Here is a 20,035-nt window from a genome sequence, read left to right as displayed (position 1 = left end):
AAGGACTGATTTGGCAGTAGTCTGGATGTTTTATACTCCTCTCTTGTTTATTTGGAATATTTCTGCTCTCATCATTTATTTTTCATAAAAGTTTAATGAGCATTGCACGTTGTTCACTAACCCTAAGTGTTTGTACTTTTGCCAAGCAAATAAATGGGGACTGCTTCACGCAGTGATATTTGCGACATAAACACACACACACACACACACATATATATATACACACACACGCGCGCGCGCACAAGCACGTATGTGCGTGCGCACGCGCACACACAAACACACACACACACTGACACACACACACACACACACACACACACACACACACACACACTTATTCATCACACTAATTCCTCACACAAATGACAAAATTAATTCAGACGGGATCCGGAGTATAAATTCAAGAACATGATTTTTTTTTCAGATGAGTTTCATTCACTCAAATTAAATGTCAGATCGATTCGCAGTCGCAAATTGTGACACACAAATGTTTTAATCCTGATATCGAGCAGATTTGTTTTAGTGTAAATGTTGGGCATAAAGGCACTGTCCTGTCCGTTAGAACCTTTTGGCTAACTATCTGGATGAAGTTCAGATTTAACGTCATCAGTGGTCAATTTAGGGACCAGTTTTGCGAATACGCTACAATGGCTAAATGTCTCCGAGCTGCCCGTGCCTTTATAAGGGATCAGACCATCCCCGGCTCCACTTGGACACGTACCAACAATGCCGACAGTGCTTCCTGTGCGGAGTGTCTTTTTATATGTTGATACATTGATTTGGCAGAGTGACATCAGTATGAGTTCAGAAATCAACTAATCGATAAATGCCCAATCTGCACAGGAAACAGCCAGGTTTTTGGTGTATGTCCAAACGGCGGGATGACTTAACTTGATTCCATGTAAACGTCTGGCCAGACCTGAGATGATGAGCTGAAAGATTTACACGAGAAGGACTGTGCTTTCAACTTTAAGTACGTAATGAGAAGCATGAGGCCACTCAGTCACATCGCTCGTGTGTTTACTAATGAGAAGGGAGAGATGACGCAGACAACGCACGAAGAACCATCAAATGTAGACACTGAGTCATGTCAACGAAGACAATTTTCCCCGGTAAAATAAATGGAAGCAAACACTGTTAAAAGTTTCAGTATTCTGTTGCAAATCGGTATTGCTGGTACTTTTTCTTATTATTGATATTAGTATGCGTGTGACTGAGGCAAGAAAAATAGTGTGTGTGTGTGTGTGTGTGTGTGTGTGTGTGTGTGTGTGTGTGTGTGTGTGTGCGTCTGTGTGTGTGTGTGTAACAGCACGCCAAAATAAACAAAGCCCACGGTAATATCCTTCATATTTTCGTGAAGCAAAACACACATGGATAGCGGACGGACACACACACACACACACACACACACACACACACACACACACACACACACACATACACACACAAACACAGGGACTTTACTAACACGAATGTTCTAATTAAATAACAGAATATTACGCCTCACACAACACAGACATCCCCAAAACATAAACAGATAGGCTATCGATCTATCGAAGACTCTTCACTCCCCTCTGCTTGCATACGAAACTTACCCAAAGATCAAAAAGACGCCCGCCGCACACACGGTCAATATTTACTGAGAGAATCTCACATCGCACATCGCAAGAAAAATCCACTGAAAGACTGAATCCGTCGGACTGCAGTCTTTCGCGGTACTGCACTTGAAAACAGTTGAAGGACAAAAAAGGAAGACACGAGAGAAGATGGCTCCAAGGACGACATCGGGAGAAAAAGGACAGAGCGTCCGTGTCGGATACAACCCGGTATGAACATAGCTATGCTATTTTGTCTGCTGTATTTATGTGTCCTTATTTGGGTTTGTAAGTCTTTGAGTAAGACTTAGTGGGAAACAATTTCTATGTCTGTCTTTGTGTCTGTATCCGTCTATGTCTATCATCTCTGTTTGAGCGTCCGTCTGTGTGCATGTGCTACGACGCGCATACGTGCAGGTGAGCGCGAGCACGGTCTGTTTTTGGTGTCGGTTTTTTGTTTGTTTTTTAATTTTTATTCTGACCTTTTAAAATTCAGCTGACACCTTACATCATGGACAGTCATGAGAGCGGTCAAAACAAGTACTCCGGCTTCTGTGTCGACCTGCTGGACATTCTGGCTGAGTCGCTCAACTTCACGTAAGTTTCACGCGTTCCCAGTGATATATAGGTTCACTTTTGCCAATAATTGGAGTTCACGAGCTTATGAACAAATGCAAATGACCTCTTCAAAAAAAGAAATATCCTATAGCCTTATTTTTAATCCCCTTGTTTGCATGAGGCTTTTAATGATAATCTGATGTTATTTTGGAAGATGTAGAAGAAGTGCTGATCTGAAGTTCGCTTATCGTTATTACACCCCCGGTATAGGGGTGTGTATAGGTTTCGCTCGATGTGTTTGTGTGTGTGGGTGTTTGTGTGTTTGTGTTCACATATAGATCTCAAGAATGAACGGACAGATCGTCACCAAACTTGGCGAACAGGTTCTATACATTCCTGAGACGGTCCTTACAAAAATTGGGACCAGTCAAACACACGGTTAGGGAGTTATTGGTGGATTAAGATTCTACAAGGACTTAGAGAGAAACATATTCATGGTCAAAGGGAAATAACCTTCTCAGTTGGTGGCAGTGAGAATGGGTGCAGTGAGAATGGTTATTTCCCTTTGACCAACGGGGGTGTTTTTCCTACCTCGAAGGAATTTCTTGTTTTGTTTTAGTTTATGTTTTTACCTGGAGAGTGGGAATCGAGAGGGACGTATACTCCGTCACGGCGGAGGGCTGACCGTGCACCCAAAAGCGGACTCTACCAAATGGGTATTTTTTGAAAGCTTGGGACCTGCCAAACATAAAAATCGATGTTAACAAGAAATATTCAAGGGCGCACTTTCTCTTCTCAGTCAAAATTCAACTATACCCTGAAGAGTGATGCACGAGCATTTCAGACGCTTGCCTCTGAAAAAAGAAGTTCTCAGCCAAATTACGAATCAAACTGGTACGTTTTACATATAAATGTGTTAGTTGGTATCTTTTGATTATCACAAAACAATTTGCGACTGCTTTGGCCGAGGATGCTGGTGACAGTATCATTATTATGAACCCTACCCTAAATCCAGGAAAGACGTCGTCCAAAATGTAGGTAAGTTTTGATTAAAAATAAATTCACACAAGCCCAGTATTGTTGTTTGGCTTCAATGGATATATTTTCGTCAAGTATGATGTCTTTACATAATATCTGTATAATATGAATGGATTTGAACCATATACTGTGTCATTATGACCTTCCAATCTTCCTAACCCCCAGCCCAGTAAAGCGTGCGAGACGTTTCCTGAAAAAATGTCGCTTTGTGGTGCGAGTTCGGTGTGACATGATTAGTTTCCAGAACCCCATTTCTGACTTTCGAAGTTTATCTACATACATTTAGCAATGCACGAGCAAAATATGACAACTTAATGATGCCTTTTGGTTTAATGCTATGGTAAAATTGCTAGTGATAGTGTTTACAGCTTGAAACAAAACATAACAGATAGGAATAGTCTTCCTCAATCTGGTTCAGAGCATAATGTATTTCTATTTTCAGAGGTAGCATTATTTCTGATAAGAGCTAGAGCCAATATAATGATGCTGAATATTTGAAAAATGAACTTTGTGACTCATCTGAGTAGCAGAAGAGCCTTCGTGATCGTCAGCGTAAAGTTGGCTGTCTTCAAGGCAATTCCTAGATGAACAACTTAACACTGCGTTCGATTATTCGCCTGTTTCTTAAGCTAGAGCTTTGAGACTTTACACGCGTCTAGGGCTACATGTACGCTTTACAATACGTAAAATATAGTTGACTCTCGCGTTATTTAAAGGTCATAACAAGGTCATTACCAGGCAAAAACGAGGGAAAACCGAGGGAAAGTACCATTTTCTGCTACTGTTTGCAAGAAAAAGATTTCAAATTCAATTGTTTCCTGGGATTAACGCATCTCTAGACATGACAATCATCCGATTATCAGACATCCATTGTGGAGGTCACGACAAGGTCATTACCGGGTAAAAACGAGGAAAACCCGAGGGAAAATACCATTTTCTGCAACTTGTGTGTAAGTAAAAGCTTTCAAACTCTATCTTCTTCTGGTATTGGCGCATCTCTAGGCATGACAATCATCTGATTAACAGTCCTCAATTTTCAAGGTCACAACAAGGTCATTACCAGATAGAACCGAGAGAAAACCGAGGGAAAATACCATTTTCTATAACTTTTTTGTAAGTAAGAGCTTATAAACTCCATCTTCTTCTGGGATTAGCGCTGATTTCAATGACCCTGAAGTCCGAGGAAAGTTTTCTTGATCCATGCCTACTTTGAAGGTCATGACAAGGTCAAATTTACACGTTTTCTATTTGGGAATATCTTTTACGGTCAAATAAAATAATTTCTGGACGTCAGCTATTTTCGAAGCTAAAGCTTAATTACAACTTTTCACACGTCTTGGGATTTATGAGACATAACGCAAATATTGTTGACTCTCGTAATATTTAAAGGTCACACAACAAGGTCATCACCAGGTAAAACCGAAGAAAAACCGAGGGAAAGTACCATTTTTTGCAACTGTTTGTAAGAATGAACTTTCAAATTCATTTGTTTCCTGGGATTAGCGCATCTCTAGACATGACAATCATCTGATTAACAGTCATGAATTGTGGAGGTCACGACAAGGTCATTACCGGGGAAAACCGAGGGAAAATACCATTTTCTGCAACTTGTGTGTAAGTAAATGCTTTCAAACTCCACCTTCTTCTGGTATTGGCGCATCTCTAGACATGACAATCATCTGATTAACAGTCCTCAATTTTCAAGGTCACAACAAGGTCATTACCAGATAAAACCGATGGAAAACCGAGGGAAAATACCATTTTCTGCAACTTTTTTGTAAGTAAGAGCTTATAAACTCCATCTTCTTCTAGGATTAGCGCTGATTTCAATGACCCTGAAGTCTTTGGAAAGTTTTCTTGACCCATGCAATGTTTGAAGGTCATGACAAGGATGGGATTTTACACACGTCTAGGGCATTATAAGACATGAAACAAATATTGTTGACTCTCGTAATATTTAAAGGTCACACAACAAGGTCATTACTGGGTAAAACGACGGAAAATGTATCAACTTTATGACTCGTCTGAGTGCCAGGACAGCCGGTGTGATCCTCAGAGTCAGGCTTGCAGACCGCAAGGCTATCGGTAGATGAACACCTTAACATTGACTTTTTCTTCTCTCTCCCCTTCTCTTCTACCCCTATTACATCCAGCCCCGCCCACCCCCCTAGAGCCCCTGTGGGCGAAGGAAGATGTCATGAATCTGCCTCAACAGCTTTAGCTTAGAAAATAGCCGAACACAAATAGAAAACGTGTAAACTTGACCTTGTCATGACCTTCAAACTAGGCATGGGCCAAGAAAACTTTCCTCGGACTTCAGGGTCATAGAAATCAGCGCTAATCCCAGAAGAAGATGGAGTTTATAAGCTCTTACTTACAAAAAAGTTATAGAAAATGGTATTTTTTCTCGGTTTTCTCTCGGTTCTATCTGGTAATGACCTGGTTGTGACCTTGAAAATTGAGGACTGTTAATCAGATGATTGTCATGCCTAGAGATGCGCCAATACCAGAAGAAGATGGAGTTTGAAAGCTTTTACTTTCACACAAGTTGCAGAAAATGGTATTTTCACTCGGTTTTCCCTCGTTTTTGCCTGGTAATGACCTTGTCGTGACCTCCACAATTGATGTCTGATAATCGGATGATTGTCATGTCTAGAGATGCGTTAATCCCCCAAAAATAATTGAATTTGAAAGCTTTTTCTAACAAACAGTTGCAGAAAATGGTACTTTCCCTCGGTTTTCCCTCGTTTTTGCCTGGTAATGACCTTGTTGTGACCTTTAAATAACGCGAGAGTCAACTATATTGTATGTATTGTAAAGCGTTCATGTAGCCCTGGACGCGTGTAAAGTTTCAAAGCTCTAGCTTAAGAAACGGGCGAATAATCGAACGCAGTGTTAAGTTGTTCATCTAGGAATTGCCTTGAAGACAGCCAGCCTTACGCTGACGATCACGAAGGCTCTTCTGCTACTCAGATGAGTCACAAAGTTCATTTTTCAAATATTCAGCATCATTATATTGGCTCTAGCTCTTATCAGAAATAATGCTACCTCTGAAAATAGAAATACATTATGCTCTGAACCAGATTGAGGAAGACTACTCCCCTCTGTTATGTTTTGCTTCAAGCTGTAAACACTATCACAAGGATGTTTTACCATAGCATTAAACCAAAAGGCACCATTAAGTTGTCATATTTTGCTCGTGCATTACTAAATGTATGTAGATAAACTTCGAAAGTCAGAAATGGGGTTCTGGAAACTAATCATGTCACACCGAACTCGCACCACAAAGCGACATTTGTTCAGGAAACGTCTCGCACGCTTTACTGGGCTGGGGGTTAGGAAGATTGGAAGGTCATAGTGACATAGTATATGGTTCAAATCCATTCATATTATACAGATATTATGTAAAGACATCATACTTGACGAAAATATATTCATTGAAGCCAAACAACAATACTAGTCTTGTGTGAATTTATTTTTAATCAAAACTTACCTACATTTTGGACGACGTCTTTCCTGGATTTAGGGTAGGGTTCATAATAATGATACTGTCACCAGCATCCTCGGCCAAAGCAGTCGCAAGTTGTTTCGTGATAATCAAAAGATACCAACTAACACATTTATATGTAAAACGTACCAGTTTGAGTTCGTAATTTGGCTGAGAACTTCTTTTTTCAGAGGCAAGCGTCTGAAATGCTCGTGCTTCACTCTTCAGGGTATAGTTGAATTTTGACTGAGAAGAGAAAGTGCGCCCTTGAATATTTCTTGTTAACATCGATTTTTATGTTCGGCAGGCCCCAAGCTTTCAAAAAATACCCATTTGGTTGAGTCCGCTTTTGGGTGCACGGTCAGCCCTCCGCCGTGACGGAGTAGTAATGATGTATGTGGGTGCGTGTGTGTGTGTGAGCGTGTGTGTTAGTGTGTGTTAGTGTGTGTTAGTGTTAGTTAGTGTGTGTGTGCGTGTGTGTTAGTGTGTGTTAGTGTTAGTTAGTGTGTGTGTGTGTGCGTGTGTGTTTGTGTTAGTTAGTGTGTGTGTGTGTGTGTGCGTGTGTGTTAGTGTTAGTGTTAGTTAGTTAGTTAGTGTGTGTGTGTGTGTGTGTGTGTGTGTGTGTGTGTGTGTATGTGTGTGTGTGTGTGTGAGAGAAGAGCGATTCCCAGGAAACTATTTGATATATGTTCAGGAAACTTTACATGAAAATTCTTCCAGATGATATCCTCAGATCTAATAACCTTTCCTTTGATGACGTTATAAACATGCGTTAAAAGATCTGAGGTGGCGTTTTTGTTTTAGTTTATGTTTTTACAAAAACGGCATCTAAAAGTTCGTAGCTAGAATCACAGGTGTAAAAAAGATAAAGGTGAATGTCCTAACTGTTATTGACCCCAACTCGGCGATAAATACTGCCACTCATGCACGACGAAGAAGTGAAGTGGTTTAGGGGCCCGAGCATTTTCAAGACTCGGAAGTGTCCACTTGAGCGAAAACTGCAATTGTTCCATTTTTTGTCATTGATCATAATTTCAATGCCCTAAAAAGCAAACACAAAAGTAATCGAGAAGCCAATTCTCAGGAGAACAAAATGAGTAACCTTCCTAGTTTTTTTGTTGCATACGAATGACCGCACAAGAGAAAACATTTACAACAGTTAGAGATTCCGTGTTTCCAGATAAAGGATATTCAAATGGCGTCGCAGCTGCATATCTACTATTTCACATCCGGGTTGTGTTTTTCGCGATCTATGCATTGTTAACTTCTAAAAGATACCTTCCATCTCGTGAACATTATTATATACATCAACCCAGACATAACATAAGCAACATAACATAAGGTAAGCAAGGCATGCGCAAGGCAAAGGATTTATTCAAGAAACCCTATATGGGGGTACATGAAAAAACACAAAACAAAAATACAAGAAAAAGGAAGAAATGCAAACTGTTTTAACATATACATAAGCTCATAAGCGCATCCTTTCGCTTGGATTCATACCAAAATAATAATATACAGCCTGAATTGATTTCGTAGGTTGACATTGCTGTAAGTTAAACAAACAAAATCTACAAAGCGTTCCCACACGGAAACCAACCATGATGTCGATTCTGGTAATGTAGCCATCGAAGTGCGCTCTTTTCCCACATAACAGCATGGACATATCTGTCTTGGTTTATAGTGCCGTCTACACGGGACGGTCGAACTTGCATCTTTAATGAAATAAACTGTAAGTGAGAGAGTTTCATGTAACTCAACGCAGAAAAAAAAAGATCTGAGGTGGCGGCATTGTGATGACCGCATTTTTTCTATCAAATTCTTTCAAACAATATTTGTCCCGGTCCGGACCATATGGCTTGGATTGCATTTCAACTTGGATGGTTAAAACTCGATCATATGACTTGCTGATGAAATATTGAATTTGAAACTGCAAAAACAACATATCCTGACTTAATTACCTGTTACCATAACCCGATCTTGAGTGGCATGAACACACGCACAAGATGTGAGCAGGATTCGTTCAGAAATGGCCGTTTGTATAGCATTAAAAAAAGGAGAGAGAGAGAGAGAGAGAGAGAAAGAGAGAGAGAGAGAGAGAGAGAGAGAGAGAGAGAGAGAGAGAGAGAGAGAGAGAGAGAGAGAGAGAGAGAGAGAGAGACTGACGAATAGATGTTATGCTTGAATGAAAAATGTGCTCAGAAGAAATAACATTCGTTTTAGCAAATTAGATTCACTGTTGGTGTCCTTGGCGGACACTGACAAGTCAGTTGTATCTCGGTCGACATGTTTCGGCCAGCCAGGACTCAGGTGTCGGTACAGACTGATGTGTTCAGTTTCGATTCTTCAGGCCGAAAGATTGACTTACGGTTTTAATATTGATTTCAATGAGCGACTTGTTCTTCTTTTGGCTCAGATGCTGTTTAAAAATGTGTTTCATTGTACTTCTATAGAACCTTTGCTTTCTAATGGAACTGACTTCACATATCTACGTCAATATATTAACATCGTATTTTGTAGAAATGCAAGATACAGTACGTATTTGTATTCTTCTCACCCTTTTCATGATAACCAAACAGGCAACCTTTCATTTGACGATTTTCTTCTCCCGTGTCCGGGCCACATACTTTACGTTTAAAACAACAGATACAGCGTTGACATTCCCAAACCCTCATCATTGGGACATTGCATCTTTGCCATAGTTGAATACCAGTTCAATATTGTTTTTCTTTTTTTCAGGTTCAGTTTTGTGAAGCCACCTGACGGCGAATGGGGAGATAAGCGTGATGGGAACTGGACCGGGTTGGTGAGACTGCTTGAGAAAAAGGTATATAGACACATTTCAGCAAGCCAACGGCTTCTTATGCAATAGAAATTTGTTCACATTAACCTTCGCCCGTCCGGGTTATCGACTACACACGGAAGTCATCGTGGGGCCGTGCGGACCGATGCTTCTCATTTCCTTCTTTGAGAAACATGGGTCCGCACGGCCCCACGATGTTTGTAGTCTAAATATGACCTCTTTTTTTTTTAATTACTTCTCGCTGACATTTTAGGACATAAGAGCTTTTTAGGTGCCTGCGGCATTCTTAAAAGCTCATTAAAACATTCCAACTAGTTTAAGAGATATTTGCAATTAAACACCCTTCTGGATCAACACGGACCCACGACCACCGGCGAAGGTTAAGTCTGCTCTATCGTCTTGTAAAGTAGCAACCAACCAACCAAAAGATACACACAAATTACAGAAACCGTAAAAAGAAAGTAGTAAATAGCTAGATACTTCTTTTTTTAAGCAGCCCGGTTTGACGTGGTCCTCATAGGTTTACATTTCAGCTTGTAAGCTTAAAAATTATCACTGAATTTATTCATCAGAATTCTGCCTGAAATGAGAATTGCAGTAAGATAGAACAAGTCGCGTAAGGCGAAATTACAACATTTAGTCAAGCTGTCGAACTAACAGAATGAAACTGAACTCACTGCATTTTTACCGGCCTTTGTCGAAGTCCGGCCTTTGTCGAAGATTGCTTGGCCAAAATTTCAATCAATTTGATTGAAAAATGAGGGTGTGACAGTGCCGCCTCAACTTTTACAAAAAGCCGGATATGACGTCATCAAAGGTATTTATCGAAAAAAAGAAAAAAACGTCCGGGGATGTCATTCCCAGGAACTCTCATGTCAAATTTCATAAAGATCGGTCCAGTAGTTTGGTCTGAATCGCTCTACACACACACACACACGCACAGACAGACAGACAGACAGACACACACACACACACACACACACACACACACACACACACACACACACACACACCACAACCCTCGTCTCGATTCCCCCTCTACGTTAAAACATTTAGTCAAAACTTGACTAAATGTAAAAATGGATTCATTGTATTTTTTATGAGTTTCCTCACACACAAAAAAACAGCTATGATGTGTTTGACGGAACTGAACATGTGCACAAAAGTAATGGAAATCCGTTTAGTGCAAATGAGGCACCCTGATGGCATGCTTTTCTGAGACCGACTCGACCCCTCTCGGTCGACAGCTTTTGGCCAACCAGGACTTACGAGTCTCGGTGAAAAACGATTCAGCCATTTCAGTTTCAAGGCCGACGTACTGACTGAATGTTTTCATATCGCTTTACGCGACTTTTTTCTTTATCATTTATGCACAGGAGGCTGACATTTGTTTAACGTTGGCACCGAGTGCCGAGAGGAGTGAAGTTGTGGACTGGACCGTGCCTTTCGACAACTGGCACAATGGCGTGGCCGTTAGAACAAGACCTGACGCCACTGCCGCAGGAATGGCCTTCATTGCGCCCTTTCACTGGATGGTAATTGTTTTCAGTTCATTCATTAATTTCGCCCTTTCACTGGATCAGTAGTAATATTGTTCTGTTCATTGCGCCATTTCATCGGATGGTAATAGTGTTTAGTTCATCCGTTCATTGCACCCTTTCACTGGATGGTAAATGTGTTCATTTCATTCGTTCATTACGCCCTTTCACTGGATGGTAATAGTGTTCTGTTCATTCGTTTATTACGATCGTTCAATGGATTGTAATAGTGTTTTGTTCATTCGTTCATCGCACCCTTCCACTAGATGGTAATAGTGTTCTGTTCATTCGTTCATTGCGCTATTTCACTGGATGGTAATGGTGTACTGTTCATTCCTCGCGCTCATTAACTCAGGATGGTAGTTGCGTTCAGCTCATTCGTTCATTGCGCCCTTTCACTGGATAGTAACGGTGTTCATTCCATTCGTTCCTTACGACCTTTTACTGGATTTTAAAAGGGTTCATTGCGCTCTTTCACTGGATGGTAATAATGTTCATTTCATTCGTTATTTGCGCTCTTTCGTTGGATTGTAATTCTGTTCAGTTCATTCGTTCATTGCGCCCTTACACTGGATGGTAATAGTGTTCAGTTCATTCGTCCATTGCGCTCTTTATCTAGATAGTAATTATGTTCATTTCTTTCCTTCATGACGACCTTTCACTGGATGGTTATAGCAGAGACATAGATACAAAGTCTCTGGTTATAGTGTTCAGTTCATACATGATATCGCTTTCAGGTGAACATATTAGTGACGGTACATTTGGTTTAAACAAGTTTATTCAATAAATTCCATTGGTACTATTACCGCATACATGAAATAAGGAACATGGAGCACAACAAGCTAGGCTTATGAGCGTACTCTTAAAAGCAAATGAAATTTGGCGGACGATTTTAATATAACAAATTTGAAATAATGTCAAAATGATAATGGTGAATTATGGTAGACAAACATGTAACAATAAAAGGAAAAGAAAAAAAAAAGAAAAAAAAAAAGGAAAACAAACCAATGCTAAACTAACAACAGTACTCATACGCGCTCGCACTCGCACACACATGCATACAATGACTTCCACATGGTTGAAAATAGAATACTACCAGAACAAGGAAATGTAAACAGTACTGCACATGGTCGTTTCGAACATGGATGAGATAAATGCATTCATTATTCAAAACGTTTGCTTAATAAGATAAACCTGAATATTTGACGTACCATCCCCTAAAAAATATGTTCCAGGTATACGTCTGTATCGGTGTGACGTTCTTTCTGGCAACTCTGGTCTTGCTATGCTTGCTGCGTGCTGAACAATTCCTGTCATCCGACGTGGACACACGTTCACCTTCGACTCCGACGACGATCGTTCAAAGCATCGAGTTCATGTTTGGCTCTCTTGTGAATGAAGGTGAGAACGTCAAATAATTGTAAACAAAAAATGAGACAGGTTGTGCTCAAAGATGATATCACCAAACTTGCTTTCAGTCGGATGAGTGTGAAACGTTTGCCGGGCCTCAGGCGCTACAACACCCTTGACCCTTCATCCCACTAACCGTGACATGTCACAATAAACGATGCTCGTAAATAACTCTTTCGTGTTTTATTTTTTTATGACTGAGTTGTATGCTATGAAGGCGAGTTAAGTCGTAAACACGCCAAATGAAGTATCCTAAATATGATGCCTTCTTCTTTGAACGCATGAACAGCATCGGACCTCATTGTCACTGTCACAGTGGTGCTATCGGCGTGTTTGCAATAAATTTGACTCGCCTTCAACTGATGCATATTACTCTTTTTAAAAGCATGACAAAGCCAACAGAAAAGTACAGTCAAACCTGTCTATTGCGACCACCCAAGGCACCAATCAAAAGTGGTCCTGATGAACAGGCACTCGCTGTGGAAAGTTGACGTATACAGGTAAGAACCTTTTCCGGGATCCTTTGGGGTTGTCGTAATGCCGGGCAGGTGGTCGTTAACAACAGGTAGTCGCCGGAGCAGGTTCGACTGTAATTTAGTCGTATTATTTTGGAGATCAACGTGTGAAAATCGTTCCGCACAATAATAATAATTGCATATCTTTTAATGCGGCTCAGTATCAGCAAACATTCGGGATATCATAAGATGTTTCAGTAGCATCAGTTCATGTAAATTGTAATGATCGAAGTGCCGCGACCCCTGGTTTATATTACAATAATCTTGCGGTAGGTGTAGTGCGTTTCCCAAACATAGGACAGCGAAGTTCTGGGTTTGAAATCAGACTAGTGCCTTACTGATTTCTCATCACCGTGAGAGAATGGGTGAATGAGGAGTGTTCATGAACTATCAAGTCTTTGAAATTGATATTATCGTGCCATTTATGTTCACAAGCTCACATAAAATCATTTATGCAACACACTAAGACCAGACCAAAGTTGAGATTGAAATGGGCACTTTATTTAATAAAGCGCCAGAGTGGATGAAAATATATACATGACAAAACAAGAAATTCCTCCGAGGTAGGAAAAACACCCCCGTCCTTACCATTCTCACTGCCACCAACTGAGAAGGTTATTTCCCTTTGACCATTAATATGTCCCTCTATAAGTCCTTGTAGAATCTTAATCCACCAATAACTCCCTAACCGTGTGTTTGACTGGTCCCAATTTTTGTAAGGACCGTCTCAGGAATGTATAGAACCTGTTCACCAAGTTTGGTGACGTTCGGTCCGTTCATTCTTGAGATCTATATGCGAACACAAACACACAAACAAACAAATGGACCGAATCCTATACACACCCCTATACCGGGGGTGTAATAAGGTGGTCCCGCTGTACAAGGGTTACCAAACACACACACACACACACACACACACACACACACACAGTAACATTGTTCAACTCACTCTCACATTCAAGCGGGACCACCAACAAAACCTATCATCAAATAAACAACATTTCACGTGGTCAAGCAGGTGACCACAAACACAAATCTTCACATTTTAACACTCTCTCATGTATTCATAAAAGAATCAGTCATTCATGCTGACTAGATAATGACATAATCAAATCACCCTCAGTCATTCATGCTGCCTAGATAATGACATATAACACAGGCTCCCCACTGGTTTTTAGAAACAAAATTCCATGACTTTTCCATGACTTTCCATGAGCCTCAGTAACATTTTCCATGACTAGATCCACAGGTCGCCATTTCCAAACACGCAAACTTTTTACGTCTTGTCACTGCCAGTTTTGACACTGGCTTGCTTTGCACTGAATTTGAATCAGTTTCAACGCAGTGTCTCTTCGACAAGCAAGTCAAGCATTTGCTACGCAGTCAGATTATCGGTAATGTTTGCTGGTCCTGTCATTTCACTAAACTTGACCAGCCACTGTTTGTATCCATCTGCACTTTCGTAAATTCCGTTTCGTAACCGTCACTGTGACTTGACGAACTGTCATTTTTTTCACCGCGATACACAGTTCATTGCGAAGATCTTCCTCGGTAATTCGTTCCAATTCCGCATACTTTTTGTTGTCAAGAAACAACTCGAAAGAAAGTTTCAAACTCATCATCCTCCATCTTGCTTGTCGAAGCGCTAAAGTACTTTATCGATGCAAAAACAAAAGCAGAAAACTTCGACGAAACCGACTCAAATGCAGCGCAGACGACACGACGAGATAACGGAAGGAAGTAAGCCTCGCTTTGGCTCAAGTGCCGTTAAAAATACCGTTATTCTCGTATGCAAATACGAACGAGAAGTTGGTCATACGAACAAGCCTTGTGCTGGCGACGCAAATCGCTGCTGGCTGGCAAAGGGGGGGGGGGGGGGGGAAAGGGGGGGGATGGCTGGGCAACGAAAATCGCCGCTGGCGTGCAAAAGGTTAATTTTTCTTTCTTTCTTATTTTTTTTAAATTCCATGACTTTCCATGACTTGAATTGAAATTCCATGACTTTCCAGGCCTGGAAAATTAAAAATCAAATTCCATGACTTTCCAGGTTTTCCATGACCTGTACGAACCCTGATAACATCACTTGAATAAAACCGTTCTTGCTTTATAGGTTGACTTGTACAGTCGGTAAACCTTACTTTTGTGGCACACACGATGCAAGAGCCTTTATAACGTCATCTGAAATCATAAAATAAAGATTTGTGCAGCGTGTGACGCCACAGTAAGCCTCCCGTAAACCATCACAGATACTGTCAGGCTTTTACACACAGTACAAACACTCTTTCATTTACACACTCACCGCTTTTGAACATCCTAGGTGCCCTCCGTAAAGAGCGAGCAATTTCCAAAGAATTTTTTTGGTGTGGTTTATCTTACCCCTGAGCCATCGCAAACCCGTGTGATCCAGTTTCCTTTTTACATTTAGTCAAGTTTTGACTAAATGTTTTAACATAGAGGGGGAATCGAGACGAGGGTCGTGGTGTATGTGTGTGTGTGTGTGTCTGTGTGTGTGTAGAGCGATTCAGAGTAAACTACTGGACCAATCTTTATGACATTTTTCATGAGAGTTCCTGGGTATGATATCCCCAGATGCTTTTTTCATTTTTTTCCATAAATGTATTTGATGACGTCATATCCGGCATTTTGTAAAAGTTGAGGCGGCACTGTCACACCCTCATTTTTCAATCAAATTGATTGAAATTTTGGCCAAGCAATCTTCGACGAAGGCCGGACTTTGGTATTGCATTTCAGCTTGGAGGCTTAAAAATTAATTAATGACTTTGGTCATTAAAAATCTGAAAATTGTAATTAAAATTATTGTTTTATAAAACGATCCAAAATTACGTTTATCTTATTCTTCATCATTTTCTGATTCCAAAAACATATAAATATGTTATATTCGGATTAAAAACAAGCTCTGAAAATTAAAAATATAAAAATTATGATTAAAATCAAATTTTCGAAATCGATTTAAAAACAATTCCATCTTATTCCTTGTCCGTTCCTGATTCCAAAAACATATAGATATGGTATGTATGGATTAAAAACACGTTCAGAAAGTTAAAAAGAATAGAGATATAGAAAAGCGTGCTATCCTCCTCAGCGCAACCGCGCTTTTCTGGATTGTTAATTTCACTGCCTTTGCCACGAGCGGTGGACAGACGATGCTACGAGTGTACATGTGCGGTCTTGCGGAAAAAATGCAATGCGTTCAGTTTCATTCTGTGAGTTCGACTAAGCTTGACTAAATGTTGTATTTTCGCCTTACGCGACTTGTTTCACAATGTAGTCGTCAGTTTGTGATTTCAATGGGACTCGCTGTAAGCTCATCTGCAATAGCACGTTATTGTGTACCTCTGAATCTAAACGCAACAAACAGCTGCGATTCACACGATCTAGAGCGATGACAGTTGACTGTTCAGAGGAACGGGCGCTAGACACAACCGTCGTCTGCTACGAGAAAGACGGTTTGTGACACGTTTCCGGGCTTTTCTTTTTTCAAACTTTCAAAACTTCGAATTGTACTGATCTTGTCTTGATGAAAAAAGAATTCTTTTATGATTTAAGAATGTTTGTGTAACAAGCTGTCAATTCATTATCTAGATTTTAAAAGTTATTTCTAGCGCCAAAATGAGGCGCCTGATTTGCTGATCAGAGGGTCCACGAAAATAAATTCTTTGAAAATTGCTCGCTCTTTACGTAGGGCACCTAGGATGTTCTCAAGCGGTGAGCATTTAAACGAAAGGGTGTTTGTACTGTGTGTTAAAGCCTGACAGTATCTGTGATTGTTTACCGCAGGAGGCTTACTGTGCCTTCAACAAGAAAGTGCAGATATTTCAACTGTACATGTCCATGTAGAGTTTAAAGTCGAACCCGTGCCCAGACGACCACCTCTCGATCACCTCCACTTGCCCATGAAGACCTGCCGAGGTTTTTTGACATATACTACACCTTTTCACATCAACCACCTGTCTATAGCGAGGTTTGTTTGTACTTGTAGTCCTTCTTCTTCTTCAGCGTTCCAGAAATTCTGGTGACGTGTGAGCTCGTTTGCCCATTTGGGTTCCCCACACTATACTCTTGAGAGTATAGTCCGCTTCACTCCGCTTTCGTTGGGTAGGCATGCTGGGTATTTTCGTGTTTCCATAACCTACCGAACTCCAACATGGATTACAGGATCTTTTCCGTGCGCATTTGGTCTTAAGCTTGCATGTACACACGAATGCATGATATATTATTGTGTAAAAAATTCCATCTCACACGGCAGAAATTAATATGTAAAGCGCTTAGAGAACGTCAAGCGCTATATAAATCTCCCCATACATACATACATAAGTCACTAGCCGGTCTGCACATAAGTTGACTTAGGAGATCAGAAAAATCTCCACTCCAAGTTAACCCACCAGGCGGCAGCGACCGGGATTCGAACTGACGACCTCCCGATTAGGAGGCCGACGTCTTACCACTGCGCCACTTCGCCCGTCGCTTGTAATCCGAAATTGAATGGAATGAAGAATTTTCTTATACTAATATATAACACATATTTCTTTTTCTTGTAAATCCAAGAATTCACTGTCCACGGCTGAGGAAACGCATCGTATTTCTTTTAATTAATATAACCTAATAAGTCCTATTTTCTGTGGCTAATAGATTACAAACATAATCATGGTCGAATGTTTCAGTGTTTCCTGTTTTCAGTTGTGCCAGAGCCCTTGAGAACAGGTGCGGGGAGAACTTTCCTTATTGCCTGGAACCTGATGGCGCTGTTCCTGACGTCATATTACACTTGCAAACTGACGTCACTAATGGTGGACGTGACGTCACCGCCACCATATACGTCACTAGCAGGCATGTTAGAGCGGGACGACGAGCGCTGGGGAATCAAGGGATCAGGAACAAAACTGCAGAAGACGTTGCGAGTATTATGAAATTCTGACTCTTTGAATGATTTATATAGGAGAAGAGCCCCTAATTATATGGACTGGCTCATAACAGATACGAACCACCTCCTGTTCGGCTGAGAAAAGGACGATGCAAGCTAGAGCATTCCCTCTCAGTTTGGATAACTTTTTTGCTGAATGTCCATACAAGAACATTTGCTCTGATTAAGCCAAACGGTTAATTGTACAAAGAACAACCATCAAGCACAAATGAGATTTCTTCACGAAAAAAAACCTTGGTATTATAATGAAACAAAAGGTAGTCCATATTTGGGGCCCTTATACCTCAACCGGAGTATACCTGCGAGGAAAGCTGGGACATCCTTGGGACTATCCAAAAATGTTCCTACAGGTATATTTTTGCCACGAAAGTTACAGGCAAAGGGACAGCAGAAGGTGTCCTTTGATGGGGATATAGTCCTTTCATGGGAAGGGCGTCACATCGCAAGTACAACTGTATAGGATAGGTCAAACTAGTCACGAGAAAGTTACCAACCAAACGGGAGCCAGCCGCAGTGTTTGATTGGTTCAAAATGAGATTTGTTGTGATTTCAACGAATCAGACCCCGCAGTTTGTTCTCCGCCGTTTGGGTTGCACCTACTTTTGGTTCGTGCATCTCAGTCCTGGTTCTAGTGTGAGACTTGTTTTGATGATAGCTTTGAGTAAGGTGTGTAACACATAAGATGTTTGTTTGGCTGTGGCTGTTGTTATGTTTTTGCTTTGTTTTCAAGAACTAAAGTTTTGGTTGTCCATTGAGCATCGTCGTCACAATTCATTGGTTTACTGTTCGTGTTTAAATCTAGTGAATACATTTTTATTGTTATCTTGTTCTAGACCTCACTCGAATCGAATCTACCCTCTACAATTGCAGTGGTCTAGGTTACATTCGACAACCTAGACCAGATCGACCTTCTATCCTTTCTTCTTCAATGTTCAAGGAATCGTTGGACCCCATAGAGCAGCAAATATACCAAAGGCTCATGACCTTCGCACAAGATGACCCCGACGTGCTGAACTTTGACCCCAATGTCCATTTCTCAAAGATACTTTCGGAGAACTACGCGTTCATTGACAACGTGGCCATGATGGAGAGATGGGCATCCGACCACTGCGACGTTGAGGTGCTTCGTCTCATGATCACTGGCTGGGAACAGTATACCTTCTTCTTGCAAAAAGATTCTCCACTGAGGGAGGGGATCAACAGTGTGTAAGTGTAACCTTCATTGTACAGGGCTAAGAATTTTACGATTCTTCAGATGTGGTTTCAAAACAGTCAGTTACTCATTCGGCGTACTGGCACTGTGGGCACTTTCTGCGCACATACACGTGATAGCACTTAAATGTTTCGGCGCACATACACGTGATAGCATTTAAATGGCTGCAAACATCCTGAAGTACAACTGCACTGATTGTTTTGAAGCTGGTGTGCTAAATAACTATACTGCATGAAAGTCATGGTGATACTGTAGTGTTACATATAAATGTATTACATGTAATATGTTGAAACAGCCATCCATTGGATGATGCGAACTAAGGCAAGCATACATATACACTTACAAACATGCATACGCCTAAATGCCCACATAAGGAACGTTTGATTTGAGGTCTTTTTAATGAAATGCTCGGCCCCTGAATCATCAAGGGCTTTAAAACGTTCAAACATATGTGTGTGTGTGTGTGTGTGTGTGTGTGTGTGTGTGTGTGTGTGTGTGTGTGTGTGTGTGTGTGTGTGTGTGTGTGTGTGTGTGTGTGTGTGTGTGTGTGTGTGTGTGTGTGTGTGTGTGTGTGTGTGTGTGTGTGTGTGTGTGTGTGTGTGTGTGTGTGTGTGTTCTTATAATGCCCTACACGTTTCATCCCGGAATTCCTTATTTGCATTAACCTTCCTTTGTAAACAGGTTTCTGAGGTTGCAAGACTCTGGTGTGCTGTCTTACATAAGACGCAAATGGTTCCCTGGTGCCGAACATTGCAATAGAAACAAGAACATACCAAAGGCCATCCCCTTGGAAAGATTGCAGGGACCATTTTACATTGCCCTTGGTGGACTCGTTCTTGCATCTGCTGTTGTACTACTTGAACGTTTTGCAAAGACAAAGAGGTATACATAAAGAAAAAGGAAGGCCCATGAGCTGCGGATGCATCAACATTTATGTTA

General features: G+C 40.9%; 1 protein-coding gene and 1 long non-coding RNA gene across 2 annotated transcripts; both read left to right on the top strand.

The window, feature by feature from the left end:
• Positions 1-1,725: 1,725 nt before the first annotated feature.
• LOC138979967 (glutamate receptor ionotropic, delta-2-like) lies at positions 1,726-12,677 on the top strand. The gene is made up of 5 exons (XM_070352735.1): positions 1,726-1,826; positions 2,092-2,192; positions 9,415-9,502; positions 10,855-11,013; positions 12,252-12,677. Exons 1-5 carry the CDS (start codon positions 1,767-1,769, stop codon positions 12,432-12,434), a joined length of 591 nt encoding a protein of 196 aa, XP_070208836.1. The 5' UTR covers positions 1,726-1,766; the 3' UTR covers positions 12,435-12,677.
• Positions 12,678-16,455: 3,778 nt separating this feature from the next.
• Positions 16,456-19,916, top strand: LOC138979959 (uncharacterized). Its single transcript, XR_011460193.1, has 3 exons — positions 16,456-17,860; positions 18,821-19,089; positions 19,778-19,916. It is a non-coding gene; the product is annotated as an uncharacterized lncRNA (long non-coding RNA).
• Positions 19,917-20,035: the final 119 nt, after the last annotated feature.

Source organism: Littorina saxatilis, linkage group LG1 (assembly GCF_037325665.1).
Source record: "Littorina saxatilis isolate snail1 linkage group LG1, US_GU_Lsax_2.0, whole genome shotgun sequence".
NCBI lineage: Eukaryota > Metazoa > Mollusca > Gastropoda > Littorinimorpha > Littorinidae > Littorina > Littorina saxatilis.
This window is presented reverse-complemented; position numbering and strand designations above follow the sequence as displayed.

What these genes read in the sequence shown, in the direction of transcription:
- LOC138979967 (XM_070352735.1), top strand. Translation starts at nt 1,767, where the DNA reads ATGGCTCCAAGGACGACATCGGGAGAAAAAGGACAGAGCGTCCGTGTC. An exon ending in GCTGAGTCGCTCAACTTCAC is followed by an intron (nt 2,193 to 9,414) that starts GTAAGTTTCACG and finishes TCTTTTTTTCAG; the next exon opens with GTTCAGTTTTGTGAAGCCAC. An exon ending in TGAGACTGCTTGAGAAAAAG is followed by an intron (nt 9,503 to 10,854) that starts GTATATAGACAC and finishes ATTTATGCACAG; the next exon opens with GAGGCTGACATTTGTTTAAC.